At 41.5% G+C, this 21,958-nt stretch overlaps 1 protein-coding gene across 1 annotated transcript in view; it reads right to left on the reverse strand.

Annotated features, from left to right (window-relative positions):
• Positions 1–2,461: 2,461 nt before the first annotated feature.
• Positions 2,462–21,958, reverse strand: part of LOC142596514 (E3 ubiquitin-protein ligase KCMF1-like) — a 57,246-nt gene continuing 37,749 nt past the window's right edge. The window contains exons 4-7 of the mRNA XM_075725657.1: positions 16,238–16,339; positions 12,877–13,051; positions 4,073–4,352; positions 2,462–2,714 (exon numbers count right to left, since the gene is read on the reverse strand). Coding sequence (XP_075581772.1) covers positions 2,462–2,714; positions 4,073–4,352; positions 12,877–13,051; positions 16,238–16,339 — 810 coding nt within the window. The remainder of the gene's footprint in view (positions 2,715–4,072; positions 4,353–12,876; positions 13,052–16,237; positions 16,340–21,958) is intronic.

Here is a 21,958-nt window from a genome sequence, read left to right on the forward strand (position 1 = left end):
TTCTCTCACACAAATGTAAAGTATTCAACAGACTTCTTGTGAATGTCAGGTATGTCGAATGCTAGGGCCCTCTTTTCTGAAGTGGTGGTCTTAAGGTAGGAAATTATGTGATATCCCCTCCAGGCTCCCCTTGAAAAATTCTCAAAGGCTATTTTCACTATAGCCCACAGCATTATGAAAATAAACATCAGTATTTTGAAAGTAACAAAAATATAGTTCTGGGAAACATTCTTTCACTGAAGAACACTTCCCTGCAAATACTCATCAGCAGAGTGCTAGAACAACACTCTCCCAGTTGCTGTTTGGCATTATTTCTAAGCTTAACAAAATCTAACACACTTATGATTCTCAGAGGAGTTAATGTAGTAACTAAATTTAATTTTAAATGTAAGCCAGCAGATACTCAGATTCTAATAATAAACATGGACAGTAAGAGTTTGCAGGCTTTCCAAGTGCTTTATGTAAAAGCAGAATGGAGTTTGCAAACCCTGCAATGTAAACATCCTCAATAGACCAGCTATATATAGATTAAAAAAAAATATTAAGATACTGTTTTTAAACAAGTCTTTTCTAGAAATTCAATGTACGTACCTATGAAGCTATAAGATTACGTGCTTAATCACTGCTACACGCACTGCACAGAATATGCACTTTTTAAAAAAGTGTTTATGTAAATCACCCAGGGTTTTGCCACGAAATGCCTTTGCATGCAGTTGTGAAGGACAGTTCAATTCCAAAATTTCTTCTACAGCTATCTGGATAATACATCATCACCAAAGAATCGACTGAACAACAGCCCTTAAAATACTTTATCAAACTGAGTCTTTTTGTAATGTGCAGAAGATGTGTCCAAAAAGACTGCCGTTTGATTTTTTTTTTTAACATCCTCAACAATCAACTAAAAATGAATCTTTATTGAGGGTAACTCCCGAGATAACCAGAAGACTAGTGTAAAAAGTTCCCTTAAAACGTTTTCTGTTGCAGAGACTAAAAGAAAAACAACGCCAATACAGTTCAAAATGGAAACAATCAGAATTTGAGAACTGAGAAAATGAGAATGGAACTCAAATGTCAACCTATGGGGTAGCTTCTTTTGTTGCTGTTATCTTAGATTAACATACATATCACAGTTCTCTTCGGAACATCATCAGGTTTTCAAGTCTAATTTTTAGAAGTTGCATTCATTTTTATCTTTATAAGCTAACTTTACATTCCAAATAGCTAAAGCCTTGCTGTCCCTTGCTTTGGGGCTATTATAATAATCCATATAAAAAAAACTTATAGGATTAACAGCATAGGCAAATAGGTAGCATGACTCAATTAAAAAGGCTTTATTTTTTATGTCAGAAATATAACCCAAAAACCCAGTAAATAAAGGTTGATAGGAAGTTAGCATTAAGAATTTGTAGAATTGTAGAATTGTAGAATAAGAATTGTAACATATGGAGATATCTGAGAAGTCAAATCCTCAAGCTCTCCTGATACTAAGGAGTCTCTGCAAACTATGAAGCAAATACATAAATAACTCAAAACGATAAGGACTGTGAAGGCTTAGAACTAAGACAACATAATCCAGGTTAACGCCCCCCCCCTCCCCCCGACAGTGAATATATGAATCATTTACACCTAAATAAAGTATATTTAACACAAAAAGGAAAACTTTAAAGAAAGGTGAACAAAATTTGGTTTTAGGGCACGCAGAAGCCCTTTGTGGTAGATTCCAGTAGTGGCCCTTGGTTTTTGTCTCCTACAGACAAATACAAAGTTCAATTCCACATGGATATGATGCCTAACAGAGCAACATAGTGGTCACGATATAGCAAAACATCACACTCTGGAGGCAAAAATATAGCCCACTGCAGAGTTTGCATTAATAGGCAGGGAGAGCACATAAAAAGGTCATGGACCATGTGTTACTCAAAGGCTACTTCACGGCCACAAACTGCTAGTGAGCATTAATCTTTTTTTGTCACATTACCTTTGAATAATGGGAAAGCTTTGGGGTTTTATAGTTTTACTCCTTGTACTTACATTTTTTAAATGACAAGGTCACTAAAACTCATGCACGCTGCAAAAAAAATCATGCAATAGTTAAGGTAAACCATCCAAGCAATTTTTATTCATTAATATTCATAAATACACACAGCAGCTTTATTAGAGATTTTTCATTTTTTCCTCTTCAGTTTGAATGTGGAGTATTAGGAGAGCTTTTTGCACGTCAAGCTACAGGATGCAGAGCTTTTTTCTCCGCACTGCAACCTATATTTACCTGCTAAAAGTAAAAATTGGTTAAGTGGAAATGATTATCGTATATATCTTTTCTCTCTTCCTTTGAATGTACACAATGTAACAAGAGTGACAGACCTGAAATTACAATCACCAAAACGAACCCAAGATAGTTGTTGTCCACTTTCATTGGCAAATACAGCACAGAGGACATTGTCTGCAAAGTGGGATGCCATCAAAGAGGAGGCTCATTTCCTTTATTATTCTCTTTTAAATTGAGGTTTTCTAAAGCAACATCTAGAGGCATAATATCTACACAGCCCATAGCACCAAAATCAGCAATCTCTCCCCGTTCATCCTCATCTGAGGAGGAACTTTCTTCCCGCATCAAAGTGGACAGTAGAAGCTCTTGAACAAACAAGCTGCGGTCCGCCCGTTCGCTTTCCTTTGACTGACGCTCTGCTTCTGACATCTTAGGATCATTCAACCTGCATAGCATCACAGAAAGAGAGAAGACGGGCTTAATAATATCATCAACAAAATGGGCTTTCACTAATTGCCTAAACAGCTGGACTGACGCGTGCTGAATAACATCTGAAAGCCATTCCTTTGAGAAACAACCTAGGTACTGCTGCACTTCTTTTGACATGTACAGATCTGACAACACCTGGCACTCCTGATGCAAGAATACAGACATTTAACAAACTTGTTCCTAGATGCTTCAAGAAACTTCATAGAAGTGGATTCTAAGGCTGAAGGAAAAAAAAATTAGCTATTTCTGAAGTTTCTTTCCCTTCAGAGGGGTTTTGTTTTAAGGGGTGTTAAAATTCTCTAGTCATCCCTTAAGTGCTCATTTTGTCCCCAGGACAACTTCTAAATGCAAGCATGACACAAAATACATTACTACACACATAATGCCCAGAGATTCCTAAAGCACAGTACATCATTCACTTCACTTATCAGTGCATGCACCATCACCTAATAGAAGCAAGGAAATTGCTTGCTCCAGTTCTATCCTCGCTCACAAGATCAGTGACTGACATTTGCAGATACTTTCATTAAAGTTACTATTTTCAAAAAGTTTTGGATTGAGATATTATCATAAGTTTTGATAAAAATCAGCATGACGGCAATAACTTGTCCCAGCCCAGGTTTCTTGACACAGAAACTGTTTAAATGCCTGTGCTCTTTCTCAACATCTAATTGAACACCCCCCCCCCCCCTTGAATCCAGAAAATCAGTATTCTAAACCTCCTAAAAGAGCGGGAACGAGAGTGGGCAACTCTTCTATAGCAGAATGGACTAGATGATCGTTGTAGGTCCCTTCCAACTGGACTATTCCATTCTACAGAACTCTAGGATCTAACTATACTTTCTGAAACAGATAATGTATTCTGCTTATTAATAGAACATTCCTTATTTGCTTTTTTCATCCAAAATATTTTACATATAAACCTCTATTCAGCCTTCAGCCTTCATTAAAGATTCATTTCCTATTTAATAAACTACCTTTTAAGTTCCCTCCCCTCACATTATCAGTTTGAAACATATTATTGTAAAGGCTCTTGTTTTATCAGAAGTAGTAGGGTAAACAAGCACAGTTTAACAAAGTAATATCCCTTATGTTTCTCTACAAACTAAGAAACAGCAAGTAATATTTATTCATTGCCTGGGAACAAACACACAGCAGGGTTGAAAAGGAGACGTTACAAATGCAAACAAAAGCATAGTATCTCAACTCCAAACTTCATTAGGGATCTGGCAGTAGTTTCACTGAATTCTATGTCCATAACAGGACCAAGGAAAACAGAAATGGCAGAAGAGTTAAACCCACAGAACAAGTTACCTTGTAAGAAGAAACTGGGAATTCTGTATAGTCTGCTGACTGTTTTCTGTGTTAGATGTATTGGTTGCTGCTATAGATTGTGTAAGAGTGGTGGGGATGCTGCTTGTGTTAGTGCGTCTAGTTGCATTGCGTGCAGTCTCCAGTTGTTGTCTTGCTGCCTGTGCATGCTGTCGCTCCAACTGCAGTTGCATCTGCAGCTGCTGTAACTGAGAAGCAGAAGGGCCAGAAGAATTGAGCTGCCCTGCAGAACGTCTCACGCCTGATAACTGAGATAAAAGCTCTGCCAGAAGAGAGAGAAATTTCTACAGTGAAAGCTGCTTAAATACATATCACACAACAGCATAAATATGTCCCAAATACCAGTATATCAATTCCTTTGCTTTCTAAAACCTTTCATCAATGAAATTAATGAACAAATCGTATTGATTTGAAAAGCTTCATGGGCTATCCATTACAAGCATCCCATGTCTCAAAGCCCATAGGGTAAGGAAGATTAAGAATCATCTAGAGTAAAGAACTGTGCATAAATAGGAAAGTCAAAGCTTAAAGCTTTTTAAACCAATAAGAGTCAACCTATGGGGAATACCATATAAGCAATATCCTGTGCAACAATTTTCTAAAATTTTATCAAGTCAAAATAGTTATTGACTAATAACTATTCACTTCAATTCTGACTTCAGTTGGTGGTTTTATATCCCCCCCATGCACCTTCAATGCATATTCCAGAGGGAAGCTGCGCTGCAGAGAAGACAAATATTACAACATCATTTCAGACATTTTTAGAAAATATTCAGTTCAGAAAGGGTTTTCAAATGTTGTATTATATGAAAAATATCTGACCACAGCAGGGCTTTTTTTGTGAGACTTTCAACCACTGCTGGAAAGAGAAATTGTAACAATAAAAAAAAAAAAAAATAAGTCTAGCCTGGATTCCTTTCCTCCAAAGTTCAAGACTGTGACAAATTCTGTCCATGCTAAGCATTTCCCAAAATAAACATTAATAATAAGTTACTGCTCAGTGATTTACTACAGATTATATTCCACACAAAGTTGCAAGTGCTACTTTGTTGTGTTTGATGCAAGGAGGGCAGAAGTAGTAGATTATTTTGTTCCCCTATCTATCCAACCCTCATTAAAGCTGCAAGTTGTTATTACAGGTCACAAAAATTTTTCTTCCATCTTACTTTCAAGATATAATCCTTTGAAACTAGGCTTTTCTTAGGGGAATAAAGCACAGTGCAGTAGCTCTTTGCACCAGGAACACTTGGAATGTCAACAGTAAATGCTCAAGTCACTTTTAATCAGCACAGCTAATCATATCAAGATTAACTACCAATAATATTTTATTTCACTAATTACTGATAACCACCACAAGAAGAAAAATAAATAAATAATGTTTACAGGTCTGTTACAAGCACAAGTTCTAACTTCTGGTAGTATGTACTAATTATTACCCCAATACAAAGGAAGACTTATAACACTGCCAGGTAGGACAGATGTATTTATCCTCACTGTTTGTAAGATCACTTTGAGTACAGCTTAACAGAACCCTGATAGCAGATGTGAATTTGAGACACAGGCTTGGCATGACACAGACATCCAGCCAGGCTGCACTACATTCTCTGAATGAAAAATAAAAAACCCAAAAAAACAAGACTCAAAGGAATACCATTTTATTACATGTGCTCCTAAAATGGGAAGGCCTTGTGAGGCTGAAACAAACCAAGGCAGCTGCTTCACATTTAACTCAGCTGAACTAACGCCCACTGTAATGGTAAGAGGAAGTCTTGCACTCCAGAACACACAAACATCCTTCCTTTTCCTTCTTGCACCAACTTTAGTGCTTTACAGACCCATGACCTAACTTAACTCACTAAGATGACAGAAAATTTTTCATCCTCTTTTGCTGGGATATTTTTAGTAGTAGGAGTACAGCCAGCAGGTCCCGGGAAGTGATTCTTCCCCTCTATTTGGCACTGGCGAGGCCACATCCAGAGTGCTGTGTCCAGTTTTAGGCTCCCCAGGACAAGAGACACATGGACATAATGGAACAAGTCCAGTGAAGGGCCACCAAGACGATCAGGAGGCTGCAACACAGTACATGAGGAAAGAGCAGGAGAACTGGATTTGTTCAGCCTGGAAAAGAATACTTTGGAAGATATCTTATTGCTGTCTGAATCTACCTGATTGGAAGATACAGAGAAGACTAAGCTAGACTCTTCTCAGAGGCATACAGTAATATGACAAGAGTGAGACAAGGGAACATGGGAAATTCCAATTACATCCAAAGGGGTTTATTTTTTGTATCCCCCCCCCCCCACTCACCCCTTTTAAAACATTAAGGTTTTTAAATAGTAGAACAGGTTGCCCAGAGAGGTTGTAGGAACTCTGTCCTTGGAGGCATTCAAAACTCAACTGAATGAGACCTTGAGCAACCTGATCAACCTGATCTAAATAGATCTCCTTTGAGAAAGGGGCTGGAAATAGACAACCTGCAGAGGTCAATTCCAAACTAAATTTTTCTATTATTTTTCTGCCATTTCAATGAGTTAAATCAGCTCACAGAGGGCCTGAAGAGCAGCCAGCACAACAGAGGCAAAGGAACTATGCCTATGGAAAGGTGGGGGGGGGGGGGGGGTGTGTGTGTGTGTGGAGCTGCAGCTTCCTCTTTCAAAAGCAATGCACTCTTAAGTTGGTTCACTGCCTCTCAAGGAATCATAGCCTAACAATAAGAAGCTCCAGTTTAAACACTCATGTCCTTCCAGTGTCTGAAGCAAAGGCAGATAATAGCAGGAACTTAGATAAGTGCAGGAAGTTCTGAAGTTTCCCTGACACTTATCATCTTTCACTATACAAGTGTAAGATTGATGTCTTAAGATTTTACACTAGGACAAATTATAGCTCTTTTAAAAATCAACTTCTTGGTCAATTTTTATTTTTACCTCTTTATAGAGAACTTATTCTTGAAAATCACAAAGTTGAAAAAATACTTACAGACTATATCTGTAAATCCTAAAAATATGCCTTTGTGATTGCTGGAAGTTAAAAATAAGACATCTTCCCCTTCAAAATTCTCCTAAATCTGACCAAAATATGACACACAAATCAAAGAATTGAGTTGCAAAGGAACCTTTAAAGATTGTCTAGTCCAACCCCCTTGCCATGGGCAGAATCATCTTTTGCTAGATCAGGTTGCTCAAAGCCCCCTCCAACCTGACTTTGAACACTTCCAATGTTGGGGCATCCAAAACTTCTCTGGGCAATCTATCCTAGCATCTCACCACCCTCATAGTGAAAAAAATATCTTCCTTATGTCCAATCTAAACCTACCCTCTTTCAGTTTGTAATTATTGCCTCTTGTCCTGTCACTACAGGCCCTGGTAAAAAGTCACTCTGTGTCTTTCTTATAAGCCCTCTTTAATTACTGAAAGGCTGCAATAAAGTCTCCCCGGAGCCTTCTCTTCTCCAGGCTGAACAACCCCAACTCTCTCAGTCTTTCTTCATACGAGAGGTGTTCCAGCCCTCTGATAATTTTTGGGGTCCTCCTCTGGACCCGCTCTAACAGATCCATGTCTTTCCTGTGCTGGCGACCCCAGAGTTGGACGCGCACTGGATGCAGGACCTTGCATTTGGCCTTGTTGAACTTCATGAGGTTCACATGGGCCCACTCCTCAAGCCTGCCAAGGTCCCTCTGGATGGCAGCCCTTCCTTCTAGTGAATCAACTGCACCACTCAGCTTGGTGTCATCTGCAGACTTGCTGAGGGTGCACTCAATCCCACTGTTTACATCGTTGATGAAGATATTAAATAGTATTGGTCCCAGTACGGACCCTTGAGGGACACCACTCATTACTGGTTTCCATTTGGACATTGAGCCATTGACTTAGAACTCTTTGGACGCAGCCTTCCAGCCAATTCCTTATCCACCTAACAGTCCATCCATCAAGCCCAGTTTAGAAGCAAGAATATTGTGGGAGACCATATCAAAGGCCTTACAGAAATCTAGGTAGATGATGTCTGTAGCTCTTCCCTTGTCCACTGATGCAGTCCCTCCATCATAGAACACCACTAGATTAGTCAGGCATGATCTGCCCTTGGTGAAGCCACGTTGGCCATCTCTGATCACCTCCCTGCCTTCCATATGGTTCGACATCTTTTCCAGGAGGATCTGTTCCATGATCTTACTGGGCACGGAGGTGAGACTGACTGGTCGGTAGTTCCCAGGGTCCTCCTTTTTACCCTTTTAAAAAATGGGCATGACTTTTCCCTTTTTTCAGTCACTGGGGACCTCGCCTGACTACCATGACTTTTCAAATATGACGGAGAGTGGCTAGGCAACTACATCAGCCAATTCCCTCAGGACCCTGGGATGCACCTCGTAGGGTCCCATGGACTTGTGTATGTTCAGGTTCCTCAGGTGGTCTCAAACCTGATCTCCTACGACGGCAGGGAGTTCATTCCCCCAGTCCCTGCCTTGAGGTTCAGGGGCTTAAGGGATGTGGGAAGAGAGATTACTATTGAAAACTGAGGCAAAAAATCGTTGAGCACCTCAGCATTCTCCACATCAGTTGTCACTAGTTCACATGTCTTATTTATCAGGGGTGGGTACATTTTCTTTTGTCTTCCTTTTCTGGCCAACGTACCTGTAGAAGCCCTTCTTATTATTCTTCGTACCCCTTGCCAAATTCAGATCCAACTGCGCCTTAGCTTTCCTGGTCCCATTTCTACACATCCAGGCAGCATCCCTATATTCTTCCCAGGATACATGACCCTGGTTCCACTGCCTGTGCATTTCCTTCTTACACTTTAGTTTGACCAGGAGGTCCTTACTCAGCCATGCTGGTCTCCTGCCTTCCTTGCCTGATTTCTTGCACATGGGAATCGAGAGCTCTTGCGCCCTAAGAAAGATATCCTTAAAGAGCTGCCAGCCCTCTTCTGCTCCTTTGTCCCTGAGGGCAGTTTCCCAGGGGGTCCCATCCATTAATTCCTTAAAGAAGTGAAAGCTTGCTCTCCTAATATTCAGGGTCCTGACTCTACTCTTCACCTGGCCCATATCCCTCAAGACTGTGAATTCCACCAGGGCATGATCACTGCAGCCCAGGCTGCCACCAATCTTGACAGCCCTAATGAGTTCATTTGTGTTGGTAAGCAACAGGTCTAGTAATGCTTCTCCTATGGTTGGGCTGTCTATCATCCGGATTAAAAAATTATCCAAATTTTCCAGTAGATGTCAGGGTGATTGAAGTCCCTCAGCAGGATCAGAGCCTGCAAGCGTGATGCTTCCTGTAGTTGAAGTAAGAACGCTTCATCATCAGGTTCCCCTTGATCAGGTGGCCTGTAGTAAACACCAACCACAAGGTTTCCTTTGTTGGCTTGGCCCCTAAGTTTTACCCATAATCTCTCAACCTGTTCATCACTGTTTTTCAAAGACAGCTCTGTGCAGTCAATCCATTTTTTTTTTTTTTTTTTTTTTTTTTTTTTTTACATAGAGGGCAACCCCCCCACCCCTCCTTCCTTCTGAACAGTTTACAGCCATCAATTGCAGTGCTCCAGTCATGCGATTCATCCCACCATGTTTCAGCAATAGCAATTAGATCATAGCTTTCTAGCTGCACAGTGGCTTCCAGCTCCTCCTCTGTTACCCATGCTGCATGCATCTGTATAGAGGCACTTCAGCTAGGCTACCTCCCTTGTCACCTTTTTAGAGGAACATGCCCTAATTCCTTTGAGGCTTTTCACAGATGTTTCCCTGTTGGTTCCTAATACATCAGCAGCCCCTGGCTCCTGTCTGGTGCTCAGAACTCCAGCCCCTTCCCCCACACTAAATCTAGTTTAAAGCCCTCCTTGTAAGTCTGGCCAGCTTGTTGGTGAAGACCCTCTTGCCCCACTTGGTCAAGTGAATCCCATCAGCTCCCAACAAATCCAGCTTCTCAAAGGCAGATCCGTGATCACAGAAGCCAAAGCCTTGAGTATGGCACCAGCCACGCAGCCAGGCATTCACCTGTTCAATTCTTCTCCTCCTTCCTGAACCCCTTCCTCTGACTGGCAGGATAGAGGGAATACCACTTGTGCTCCAGATCCTTTTAACGTTGCTCCGAGGGACATATAGTCTCTTTTGATGGTTCTAAGTTGCCTTGTCGCAGTATCATTGGACCCTATGTGGAATAGTAGGAGCGGATGATAATCTGTAGGGTTCACCAGGCTCTCGGTGACGTCGTGAATGTGAGCTCCTGGTAGGCAGCAAACTTCTCTAGAGAAATTGTCTGGATGGCAAATGGGTGCTTCGGTGCCTCTCAGTGAGGAATCTCCATTTACTAATACTTTATGTGCTTTTCTGGTGGCACTGGTTCTAATGTGGGTGGATGGTTGGATCAACTTTGCATGGTCGGCTTTTCCTGGATCTTGTCCGTTACTCATGTGCTCTTTGTTCTCCAGCCCCAGAGCATCATCTCTGTTATGCAGGGGTACTTTAGGGGAAGGGGGAAGGTTCTTCCTTCTGCCCCGAGCAGAGACAAGAGTCCAGTCTCCTTCATCTTGTGAGTTACTTGTGTCAGTCAGCTCAAGGTTGAATTCAGGCTTACCTTCCCATTGCATAACCTTGTGGTGGTACATCTCCCCCTGCCCCTGTTCTTCTGTTCTGTTTTTCCCCTTCACTTCGGCCGCTTTACAATCTCAGGAATTCCAGGCCGCAGCTTTTGTGTAGCGAGTTGGTCAGTTAAGCGCCCCTTAATTGTACCAGAAACTCCTACATGGCTGGAGCAGAGAGCGGCTCTGTTCTTATCAACATTCATATTATGGCTAACGAGGGGAACGAGAACAAACAGCTACCCCGGACAGCCTTGAAACAGGGTGGTATCATCACTGCTGGAATTCTAACAACAAGCCGACCCGAATCGTGGCTCGGATGGAAATTTACTGGTGATTAAAGTCAATCATCTCACAATCCTATAAATGGCAGTCCTAAGCGAGGCCCTTTGAGCTCTCCTGGACCACCACGGGCTGCACCAGCATCTCCCTTGAATCGAAATGTCTCTCAGAGTCAGCAAAAACTAGCAGATTCTGAAAGTCTGCTGCCACCAGAACTCCATTGCCGGAGATTGACAACGGAGCCTGGGCTGCTGATATTCTTCACTCCTCGAGACTCTACTCTTGCCCATTGAGAAATGCCAAGGCATTAGACGTATTTCACTAAACTCGAGGGGAATTTTTAACAGGTATACTATTTTCATATATGCATTTATAGTTGTAAGTGTGCATGCATGAATCAATTTAAGTAGTTTTGTAGATGTATGATTTAATTTTAAAAGGAGTTTTATATTGCTGTATTATTCTTATAGCATTACTCTCCTAAACCGTTGACCAAGTCTGAGACTAAGAGTGGGCCCAGCCGCACCTAGGCTCCTCTCTGAGAAGGAGTTTAGAAAGCAAGGGGGTCCATTCTGAACCTCATGACTCAACGGGAGGGCCCCCCCCCTTGCCTTTATTCCATATATATGCAATGCTTTTATGAATCATTTTAACTCAGTGTGATTTAATTCTCTTTTATGTGCTTCTATGTAGTAATAGAGTGAACCTTGCCATCTTCGAATCTGTCACTAAGTCACTGTTTTGATCAATTTTGTCTAATCACTTTATTAATCATTGATGATTGGGTGCTATTAAAAATATTATAATCAAATTCTGCAATTCGCTACAAGTAAATTCTAACTTTTACTAAATCAAACTGTGTAAAGTCACTCATTCATAGTGAATTGACATAATCAGCAGGATTCACAGACCTGCATTCGTGACAAACCTTAAGGCAGGGCTGTTGCTCAGCTCTATATAAAATACTTATTAAAATACAGTTATGTAAGAATTTTAAAAGAGTTAAAAAAGACCTCCTAAAATCAGCAAGCCTGTCATCCAAACTGTAATCTGAAAGTAAACTGAGCACATTTTAAATGTCTATCAATAATATTCGAATTGAACCAATTTCATCTTGATGAACTCAAGTACAGCACTTGGTTTGTGCTAAAAAAATTAAGATTCATCTCTAACACCTCTATGCACATGGCAAATTAAAGCTAGATGCACTGAAGTAGGTAATAGTGGTTATAAACAATTACATTTAAAAATACATACATACATATCATATGAGGAGAGGCTAAGAGATCTGGGACTCTTCAGCCTGGAAAAGAGAAGGCTCAAGGGGGAGGAATCTTATCAGTGTATATAAATACCTGATGGGAGGGAATGAAGGAAAGGGAGCCATACTCTTCTCTGTACTGCCCACTGACAGGACAACAGGCAATGGGCACAAATTAAAACAAATTAAATCCATCTGAACACGAGAAAACACTTTTTACTGTGAGGGTGGTCAAACGCTGTAAGAGGTTGCAGAGTCCATCCATGGAGATATTAAAAAGCTGACTGGACATGGTCCTGGGCAACCTGCTCTAGGTAGCCCTGCTTGGGGGGGGCGGTTGGACTAGATGATCTTGAAAGGTCCCTTCCAACCTCAACCATTCTTTGATACCACCTGTGGACAGGTCAGTCATCAGAATGAGCCTAGAAGTCTTTAAATGTAAAAGCACAAGCTAAAGGGGCAGTGTTTTTAATTTCAGAAGTTCCGGGTTCAATCCCTGTAAACAATCCAATTAAGGATACTTTTCATCAGTAAACACCCATCAATTATGACATTGGGAAGCATATATATTTTTTTTTTCAAAACACAGAAAAACAAGGCAACTATTATCATCTTGGATTTTGTTTCAAAGTCTATTTAAAGACTCTGAGCTAAAATCAGTGGTTACAGCTCTTACCAGCTATAGGATCCATGGTTTCTCTGTTGCTTGGAGAATATGAACTCTGAGAAGATGAAAGCCCACCAGTGGAACTGCTAGTAAAGTGCATGTTTGATCTACGTGCACGGGGGCCTCCCAAACCCCGGCCTGGGTGAAACATTCTACGTACGTGCCGAACACCACTAGATTCATCGTAACCAAGCAGTTAAGAAAAGTCTTTTGCTATCAAGTATTAAACAGCAAGAACACTTACTAGGTGGAATAATCAGGCAACACACTATTCCTCATTCATAAAACAATGATTCAACTTTATAAGTGTAATGCAATCATAGCTATGGTGCCAGTCAGACCTATAGATCTGAACCCAAGGCACCCAGGGCTGCTTGCACCAATTTAATCTTTCCCAGGCTTTTTATCATGTCTAAAAAATGTCAGGATGGATTTCCTGCCTTCTGGATCAAAGTTTTCTACTAGGTAATTTAAACTGATGATGCATATTCAGCAGAACACATTACTCAACAGACATAAGGATTTTAACATCAAAATTGGGAAAGAAGGGTATTTAAATACTGAAAATAATCTACAAAGTTTTATTGCCATTCTTACCAAGAAAACACAGTAATTATTGCATTTTATACTTTTATCCAAGGAATTTCACCCACTCCAGTCTTCAAGGAATTGCAGGTCAACAGAGAATTCAGCACTTCTGTCATACTCCTTTGCTTCATCTTCCCTCTCTTTCTCCACACAAATTCCATTTGCTCCAATTATGAAAACAAGCCCTTTCACTTTCTTTATTTCCCACATTTCTTAGGATGTCTATGACTTGAAATGAAATATAAGCTTTTTCATACATACTAAGAGACTATCAGCAAATCATTTAAAGATGATCTTTCCCAGAACAGTGTTAACATATGAGTTCTCCCAAGACAGTCTAGCTAAAGCTTCCTTTTATCTTAAGAAGCACTAGTGCAATTAACTACTAAGCTAGGAAATAACATACTTGGACATATCTTATTTTTCCAATTTCTAAATTAGTAGTTTTAGCTCACCTTATCTCCAATTTTCTTATTTTCAAAAATAGCATGTTTATCACTTGTATAAAATCTATTATTTGTATCAGACTGGTGCCCAATGTACTTATCACACAACGTACAGTTATGGTGTAGAATTCATTTCCTCATGATATCACTGAGTTGAGAAATTTAAGACTGAAAAATTATTAGACTTCTTTTGGCAAGTAAGAATATCCAGTTACTATAATAAATGAAAATGCCCCCATTTAGGATTTTTTTAAAGTAAACTTGGGAAATAAGATAACTAGAACATCCTTAATATAAATCCTTTGAAAAATTCCAGCCTTGGTCTCATTTAGAAAAGGATCTTAGTAGCTTGCTAACTGCACCTTTCAAAGTGTTTTTAAGATAAACAACATTATTTAAATACTAGTTAAGAGTATATTGAAGTCTCACCCAACTATGCTGGGGTTAGAAAAGCATTTGGAACTCTTAACTCATTGCAAACTTATACTGAAAACAACCAAGCTAGAACCATTTACATGATCAAGACTAAAGTCATGTTTTAAACAGTAAAACAGTTGAAAATTGTTTAAGAAAGAAACTGGAATTTAAAGAGCTGTCCAGAGTCTCCAAGGATAAAGGTGATATCTTACAGTGGCTGCGCAGGATTCTTCACAAGAAATATGTGCAGCCATTTAAAACAGCTTAAAATCCCTTCTAACTGCTACACAGAAGACAATATCCTTTCCTAAACTGCTAGCAACTGGGCAGGGGGAAATCTCTCCCCCTTTTTCTTCCTTTTAGTCCTAGCTGTCAGAAGACATGAAATAGCACCCAACATGGAACAGCTAGTCCAGAAAAATTTTCCCTATCAAGTTTTGTGGACTTGGCAACACTGATTGCTAAAGCAACACTGTACAGAAACTTCCACATGCATTTTCTATAATTATTTATAACATAGAATCATAGAATCATTTAGGTTGGAAAAGACCTTTAAGATCATCCAGTCCAACCATTAACCTAACACTACCAAGTCCACCACTAAACCAATTAAGGGTAGAGTAGCAATTTCATGTTTCCTGGCTTGGTGGCTGGATTATTTTTTAATGAAAGCTCCCCCCATCAGTTGTGTGATGACTGACATTGTGGCCTTACTCAGTAACTGAAAAGATTATTCTAATTTCTCTAACTCTTATGTAGCTAGTAATAAACACACATTTCCCAATTAAAAGTTATCTGACATCACTGATGTGGAAGGGGGAGGAAAAGCTCCAGAAGCGTGAATTCTAATCCAACACCTCATCCACTTCAATAGGAAGTTAATTTCACTGTGTAATTAGGACTGACAATTTAAATGTTAACAAATTTAAATGTAAATACAGATCATAACCAAAGTGAAACTATTTCCTCTAAAGTTGCTAGCAGTAGATATAATGAACTTGAGTTGTTAGGCCTTTTTTTTTCTTTTAAGAAACCCTGAACAAAAAAGGCACTATCAAATTACAGTAGGAGTGTATTTTTTTTGAGATATAGAAAGATAAATAATTTATAGGAGATCGCTTAATGAGAGTTTTTCATGATGGCCTGTACTTCCATGAAGTAAGAGTACCTTCTGAAACTATGTTGTAGGTATTTGTACAGCAAAAAACAAGCCACATTACTATTCCTAAGACCAAGTAACACAAAAGAAAATTGTACTTAAAGTGCAAAGAAACTGTCAGTTTGAGCTCTTCAGTCATTGAGAGTAGTTATATCACTACAATCTGCAGATAACTGAAAGATAGCCCTAATCCCTAGGAAGTCTCCTGATAGCTCTTCTAGTTATATCTTAAAAAAAAAGTCAATAAATAACAGGCTGAAACTACCCTATTGAAATATAGTGATAAAATTAATCAAATGCTTAAAATCACTCAAAGTTCAAAGCATTCTCTAACACCTTTGCTTTTGGTGAAATTTACTGCTTTCAGTCTCGTAATTATCTATAATACACTATTGCATCTGGATTGCTGCTTTCCCATACACAAAATGGCATCAGAACTAATGACCAAGAAGGGTAAAAACTGCAGTGCAGAAAGAAGCAGCTGGGTGTCAAAACCATCTTTTAAAGGTTTTGCTATCAGGAATAAAACAAAAACACACACCCACGTTGTCAAGCTACACCTAAAGCCCATTCACAGTCTGATAGATATAAATATATATACATATAAAAAATTCAGACAGACAGATCCCCTATAACTAAACACCAATTCTAAAAAATAAGCAAAAGTGATGTAGCCACTTGACTACAGAAGTCAAAACAAGTAGTTACAGCTATCATAAGGAATAGTCTATCCCTTTTCCCTCAACTTAAGAAAGGATATTAAATCTCTAGGAGCTCTGTGTTCCAGTGTAAGATGAGCTGCAAAGTCATCTGTGACATGATTAGGATCCCCTCCAGGTAATGCTGCACATATTGGACAAATCTGAAACAACAAAGTGAGAAAAAAACAAACACAACCAACTTTACACAAACCACAAAACACATAATTCAGAGTTGATCACGACAGGGATTCTTATACTTTAAATATCACATTCTAATCCTATATCTAAACAGCCACAGGTTAAAACAGTAAATGTGTTCAAATGCAGCTGTTAATTTTAGTATCTTTTTAAGACCCACTTTTCCTTGTAATTATGCTTTCAATAATACCATGGAAACCAAAAAGCAAAATTTTCAAATCCTATCTGCAATGTTTCAGCTTTCAAACTTGTCTTTCTATGTCAATTCCAGCACAGACAGTAGGTCTGGTTACACAGGATTACTGCTTGTATGTACCTGCATATGACATTATCAAGTTCATTTACTGCTCTTTGAATCCCCAAGCAACTTCTCATTCATCTCACCAGAGAAGTGTGGGAAGGAGAATGAAACCAGATATGAATATTCATTAAAGTATCACCACTGAGACCACCCACTGAGGTAACATGCAAGTAGAGATTTGGCAGAGAAGAGAAACTCCTTATTCCTACCAAGTATTTGGGGAGATGGCATTATAGTTTTGTTTTTTCCTTAAGCCTAAACACACATTTTAAAAAAAGTCTAGGACACTTACTGCCATAGCAACCTTCATTTATTATTTTTATTTTTCCTCCCAGTGACTTTGCATCCACCTGAGAGAAGTGTGCCTTAAAAGTCCTCTGCAACAGTTTTGCAGGCCAGCCTTAAAGTTTGACAGATCACAGGTTAATAAGCCAGAAAGGAGAAACTTCCACACAGTATTTAGGTTTTTACTCTTCCAGGGAGATCAACCTGGACTTTGCAACTGATAAGACTGTAAACTAAGGGGGAGACCCCAGACAACAGACTGGGAGGGGTGAGGGAATCAATAGAACCATACAAACTGATAAAGAGACACGCAGGGGGAAGGGAGAGCAGGAAGGAACAAAGAGGAGGGTAGACAGAAAGGGGTATAAAGTGGGCCGGTTGCATGTAAAATAGAGCCGGTCAGTATGTTTGTCTGGCTGAGCCCTGAGCCTGATCACCGCAGTCTGTCCCGTCTTCTTATAAAATCTTAACAATCTCTCTGCATAATCTCACTCTCTACCCCATGTGTATGTATGCTGCAAGGACTAAGTGCCAGCTACTGGTGAGACCTGTGTATGTGTGAATGAAATTTGGTGTCAGCTACTGGAGTCAGACTGGGGCGGTAGGTGCCCCTGTGGCCTGTGGTGTCAGCTACTGGAACAAGCATCAGTAGTTGGAGGGGCCATAGCTCTCTAGACCTAGGGCAGGTACTACAGACTTCATGCCTGGAGTGCTAGCTACTAGGGGACTGTCATGAGTGGATTCGGTGCCAGCTACTCCAGTCGGACCAGGGGTGCAAGCACCCCTGGCCTGTGGTGTCAGCTACTGGACTGAGTGGGGTCTTATCAGCTACTGGAGCGAGTCATAGTCTCTGTCTTCAGCCACTGGGGTGGGAATGGTGTGTGTCCCAAAAAAACAGCTAATGGGGGGGGGGACACACCAGCATGAGTGAGGGGCCCAGCACCGGTAGTTGGAGCAGGACCACCAGTCACAGCCCATGTGGTGCCTGGTGCCAGCTGCTGGGGAAAAGGGGGGGGGGGGGTGGGTGTCTGCATCTTCCCCAAACCTGGTGTGCGTGTGTATTGGCTAGCAAACTTCAAGCTGGACTAGCTAATGAGTAGGGAGGAGCCTCAAGTCTAGGCAGGAGTAAGAAGCAGGCAAGGGTCTGTGCTGGTATGCCCAGGGGGACTTGCGAATGTGGAGTGCCTGTGGGATGAATGTGTGAGTGCATGTGTGTTTGCTAGTGAGCATCAATCTGGACTAGCTGGCAAGTAGGAGACCTGTGAAGCAGGTAAGAGTGCCTGAGATCCAGGCAGGGGTACTGGACAAAGGGGGCCATGCCAGTACTCGAGGGATCACAGTGAATGGGTATGTGCTTGTGAATCTAGAGAGCATCATGTGTGTACCTTCACTAGTGACCTTCTATCTCTTCAGCTGAAGAGGAAGAAGGGGATGTGGCTGCCTATACTTATGTTTTATGCAAGCCCTACATGTAGGTGCTGTTGAAGGCATCTGTGTGACGGGCCATGTCAGCGTCCTCTGTGTGTGTACGGGTCTCTGGAATACGTGCTCAGCTTCACTACTGGTTGAACCTGCAAATGGGAAAGTGGCAGCTGCATCCCTCAGCCTAAGCAGAGGCCCCAGGTCCCCAGGCTGGACTTCAGCAGCTGAGCAGAAGGGAGTCCTGTGCTGGAGAAGGCAGCCACCTTCTTAACATCCCTTAAAATTAACAGATCACCATATTACTTTGAATGAAATCCAGGAGATGATTAAAAAGCCTTAAGGCAGTTAGGCTCCAAACATCACAGTTGACAGTTTCTAGATCTGTTCCCTTATTACCACCACCTCCCTGTTTATACAAGTATACTGGTTTTGGCTGGGATAGACTTAAATTTCTTCATAGTAGCCCATATAGTGCTATGCTTTGGCTTTGTGACCAAAAGAACATTGATAACACACCAATGTTTTAGCTATTGCTCAACAGCTCTCACACAGCATCAAGACCTTTTCTGTCTCTCACACTGCCCCAACAGCAGATAGACTAGGGATGTACAAGAAGTTGGGAGGGGACACAGGTGGGACAGCTGATCCCAACTGACCAAAGGGATATTCCATACCACATGACATCATGCTCAGCAATAAAAACCACAGGGAAGAAAGAAGGGGGGATGTTCAGAATTATGGCGTTTGTCTTCCTAAGTAACCATTATACGTGATGGAGCCCTGCTTTCCTGGAGATGGCTAAACATCTGCCTGCCAATGGGAAGGAGTGAATGAATTCCTCATTTTGCTTTGCTTGTGTAGACAGCTTTCGCTTTCCCTATTAAACTGTCTTTATCTCAACCCACAAGTTTTTGCACTTTTACCCTTCTTATTCTCCCCCGCCATCCCACTAGGAGCAGGGGGGGGAGCGAGCAAGCAGCTGTGTGGTGCTTAGTTGCCAGGTGGGGTTAAACTATGACCAGTGTTTTTGGCACCCAGTGTGGGACTCAAAGGGTGTGAGATAAATAACAAATTTGACCAGAGCATATTAAAGGGAACAATATAAATATTATAGCTGTTTAACCGTTGCTGACCACAATATTAACTTATCTGTTCTCAATATTAGTTTATCTGATCTTTGCCATGCTCCCTTTTTTGATGTACATGTTAAAGACACTTTTTGGCTCGAGAAGAGACCAGAAGCTGCCCCCATAGCTGACAAAGCCAGTTCCAATCAGCTCCAAGACAGACCCACCCCTGGCCAAAGCTAAGCCAACCAGAGATGGTGGTGGCACCTCTGTGATAACATATTTAAGAAAGGGTAAAAAAGCTGCACAGCAGCAGCTGTGAGAAAGGAGCGAGGAAATGTGAGAGAAACAACCCTGCAGAAACCAAGGTCAGTGAAGAAGGAGGGGGAGGAGGTACTCCAGGCAGCGGAGCAGAGATTCCCCTGCAGCCTGTGGAGAAGACCATGGTGACACAGGTTGTCCCCCTGCAGCCTATGGAGGACCACATCAGAGCAGATATCCACACTGCAGCCCATGGAGGACCCCACATCAGAGGAGATGGATGTGCCCTGAAGGAAGCTGCAGCCCATGGAGAGGAGCCCATGCAGGAGCAGGTTTTCTGGCAGGAACTGTGACCTCGTGGGGGACCCATGCAGGAACAGTCTATTCCTGAAGAACTGCAGCCCGTGGGAAGGTCCCATGTTGGAGCAGTTCATGGACTGTATCCTGTGGGAGGGACCCCATGGTTTCAGTCTCATTTACAAGTTCTTCCTCTTCTTCCTCCTCCTCTCCTTGTGATGGCCCTGATTTTCATCCTCCCTTTCTAAACGAGCTGACTTTCACTTCCAAGATTTCTTCTTGTGTACAGGGGTGACTGATACCGGCATGGGTTGGTCCCCTGCAGTATCCGCCTTGCCTGTCATGGGGGTTGGAGTAGCCGCAGTGCCTGTCGCTTTGTTGTCAGATCCAGAGACCTTCTCTTCCCCTTGAGGGTTCTGAATAGTGTTGAACAGGGCTCGGTAGGCATGGGCAAGGCCCCAGCACATTGCAGTGATTTCTGTCTCTGGAGTTGCCAGGGTGACAACATACTTTTTCCAAATACTTTACTAGTTCTTCAGGATTCTGCACTTGTTCAGGGGTGAAGTTCCAAAACACGGGAGGTGCCCACTGCCCTAGGTACTTGCCCATGCTATCCCACATACCCTGCCACTCATAACTATCCAGCCTTGGGGCAGATCTCTGGATGATATTCTTAAATTGCTTACTAACCTTTGTCAAAACCAAAACAGTATTCCCAAGAAGTATCAATAGAAGTATCTTAACTGCCCAGGGATGTTCAAAATACTGAAAAGTTATTGTAATGAAGAAGGAAACATCATAGAAGAAGGTAGTGAAGGTGCCCTTCTGTATTTACTCCATAAAAAACCTCTCAGAAGAAGTATAATTGCTGATTGTCTCCATGAGGTGCTACCCGAAGTACAGTAATGGTTTCAGTACAAAACCCAAATACCAAAGAATGCTCAAGGTCAGTGTTTTAATAACAAATCTCCCAGGCAAAACATCACTAATCACTGCAGAACACAGCAGACTGCAAAAACCAACACCAGGCTTTAACACGTACAGCAAAAAATGGAGCATGGTACAGATCAGATAAAGTAAGATCGAGAACAGATGAATCAATATCGTGACCCGCAACAATTAACAAATTCCTCAATAAGCTCTGGTTAATCTGTTATTATCTCAGACCCCTCGTGCCCCACGTTGGGCACCAAAAAGGACTGTTTTGGTTTAGTCCCTGTCGGCAACCAAGCACCACACAGCTGCTCACTCACCCTCCCCCCACTGGTGGGATGGGGGAGAGAAACAGAAGGGCAAAAGTAAGAAAACTTATGGGTTGAGATAAGAACAGGTTAATAACTGAAATATAATAATAATAATAGTAATAGAAAATATAATGAAAAGGAGAACGACGAGAGAGAGAGAAACAAAACCCAGGAAAAAACAAGTGATGCAACTGCTCACTACCCACCAACCAATGCCCAGCCAGTTCCCAAGCAGCGATCGCTGCTCCCCGGCCAACTCCCCCCAGTTTATATACTGAGCATGATGTCATATAGTATGGAATAGCCCTTTGGCCAGTTTGGGTCAACTGTTCTGGCTGTGCCCCCTCCCAGCTTCTTGTGCACCTGGCAGAGCATGGGAAGCTGAAAAGTCCTTGCCTAGCATAAGCAGTACTCAGCAACAACTAAAACATCAGTGTGTTATCAACATTATTCTCATCCTAAATCCAAAACACAGCATTATGCCAGCTACAAGGAAGAAAATTAACTCTATCCCAGACGAAACCAGGACACCCTGCTGGAGCAGTCCATTACTGAAGGACTGTACCCTGTGGTGAAGAACTGCAGCCCGTGGGAAGGACCCACGTTGGAGCAGTTCATGAAGGACTGCAGCCCGTGGGAGGGACCCCATGCCGGAGCAGGGGAAGAGTGTGAGAAGGAAGGAGTGGCAGAGACAAAGCATTATGA

The sequence above is a fragment of the Pelecanus crispus genome, chromosome W (genome assembly GCF_030463565.1).
Source record: "Pelecanus crispus isolate bPelCri1 chromosome W, bPelCri1.pri, whole genome shotgun sequence".
Taxonomy (NCBI): Eukaryota; Metazoa; Chordata; class Aves; order Pelecaniformes; family Pelecanidae; genus Pelecanus; species Pelecanus crispus.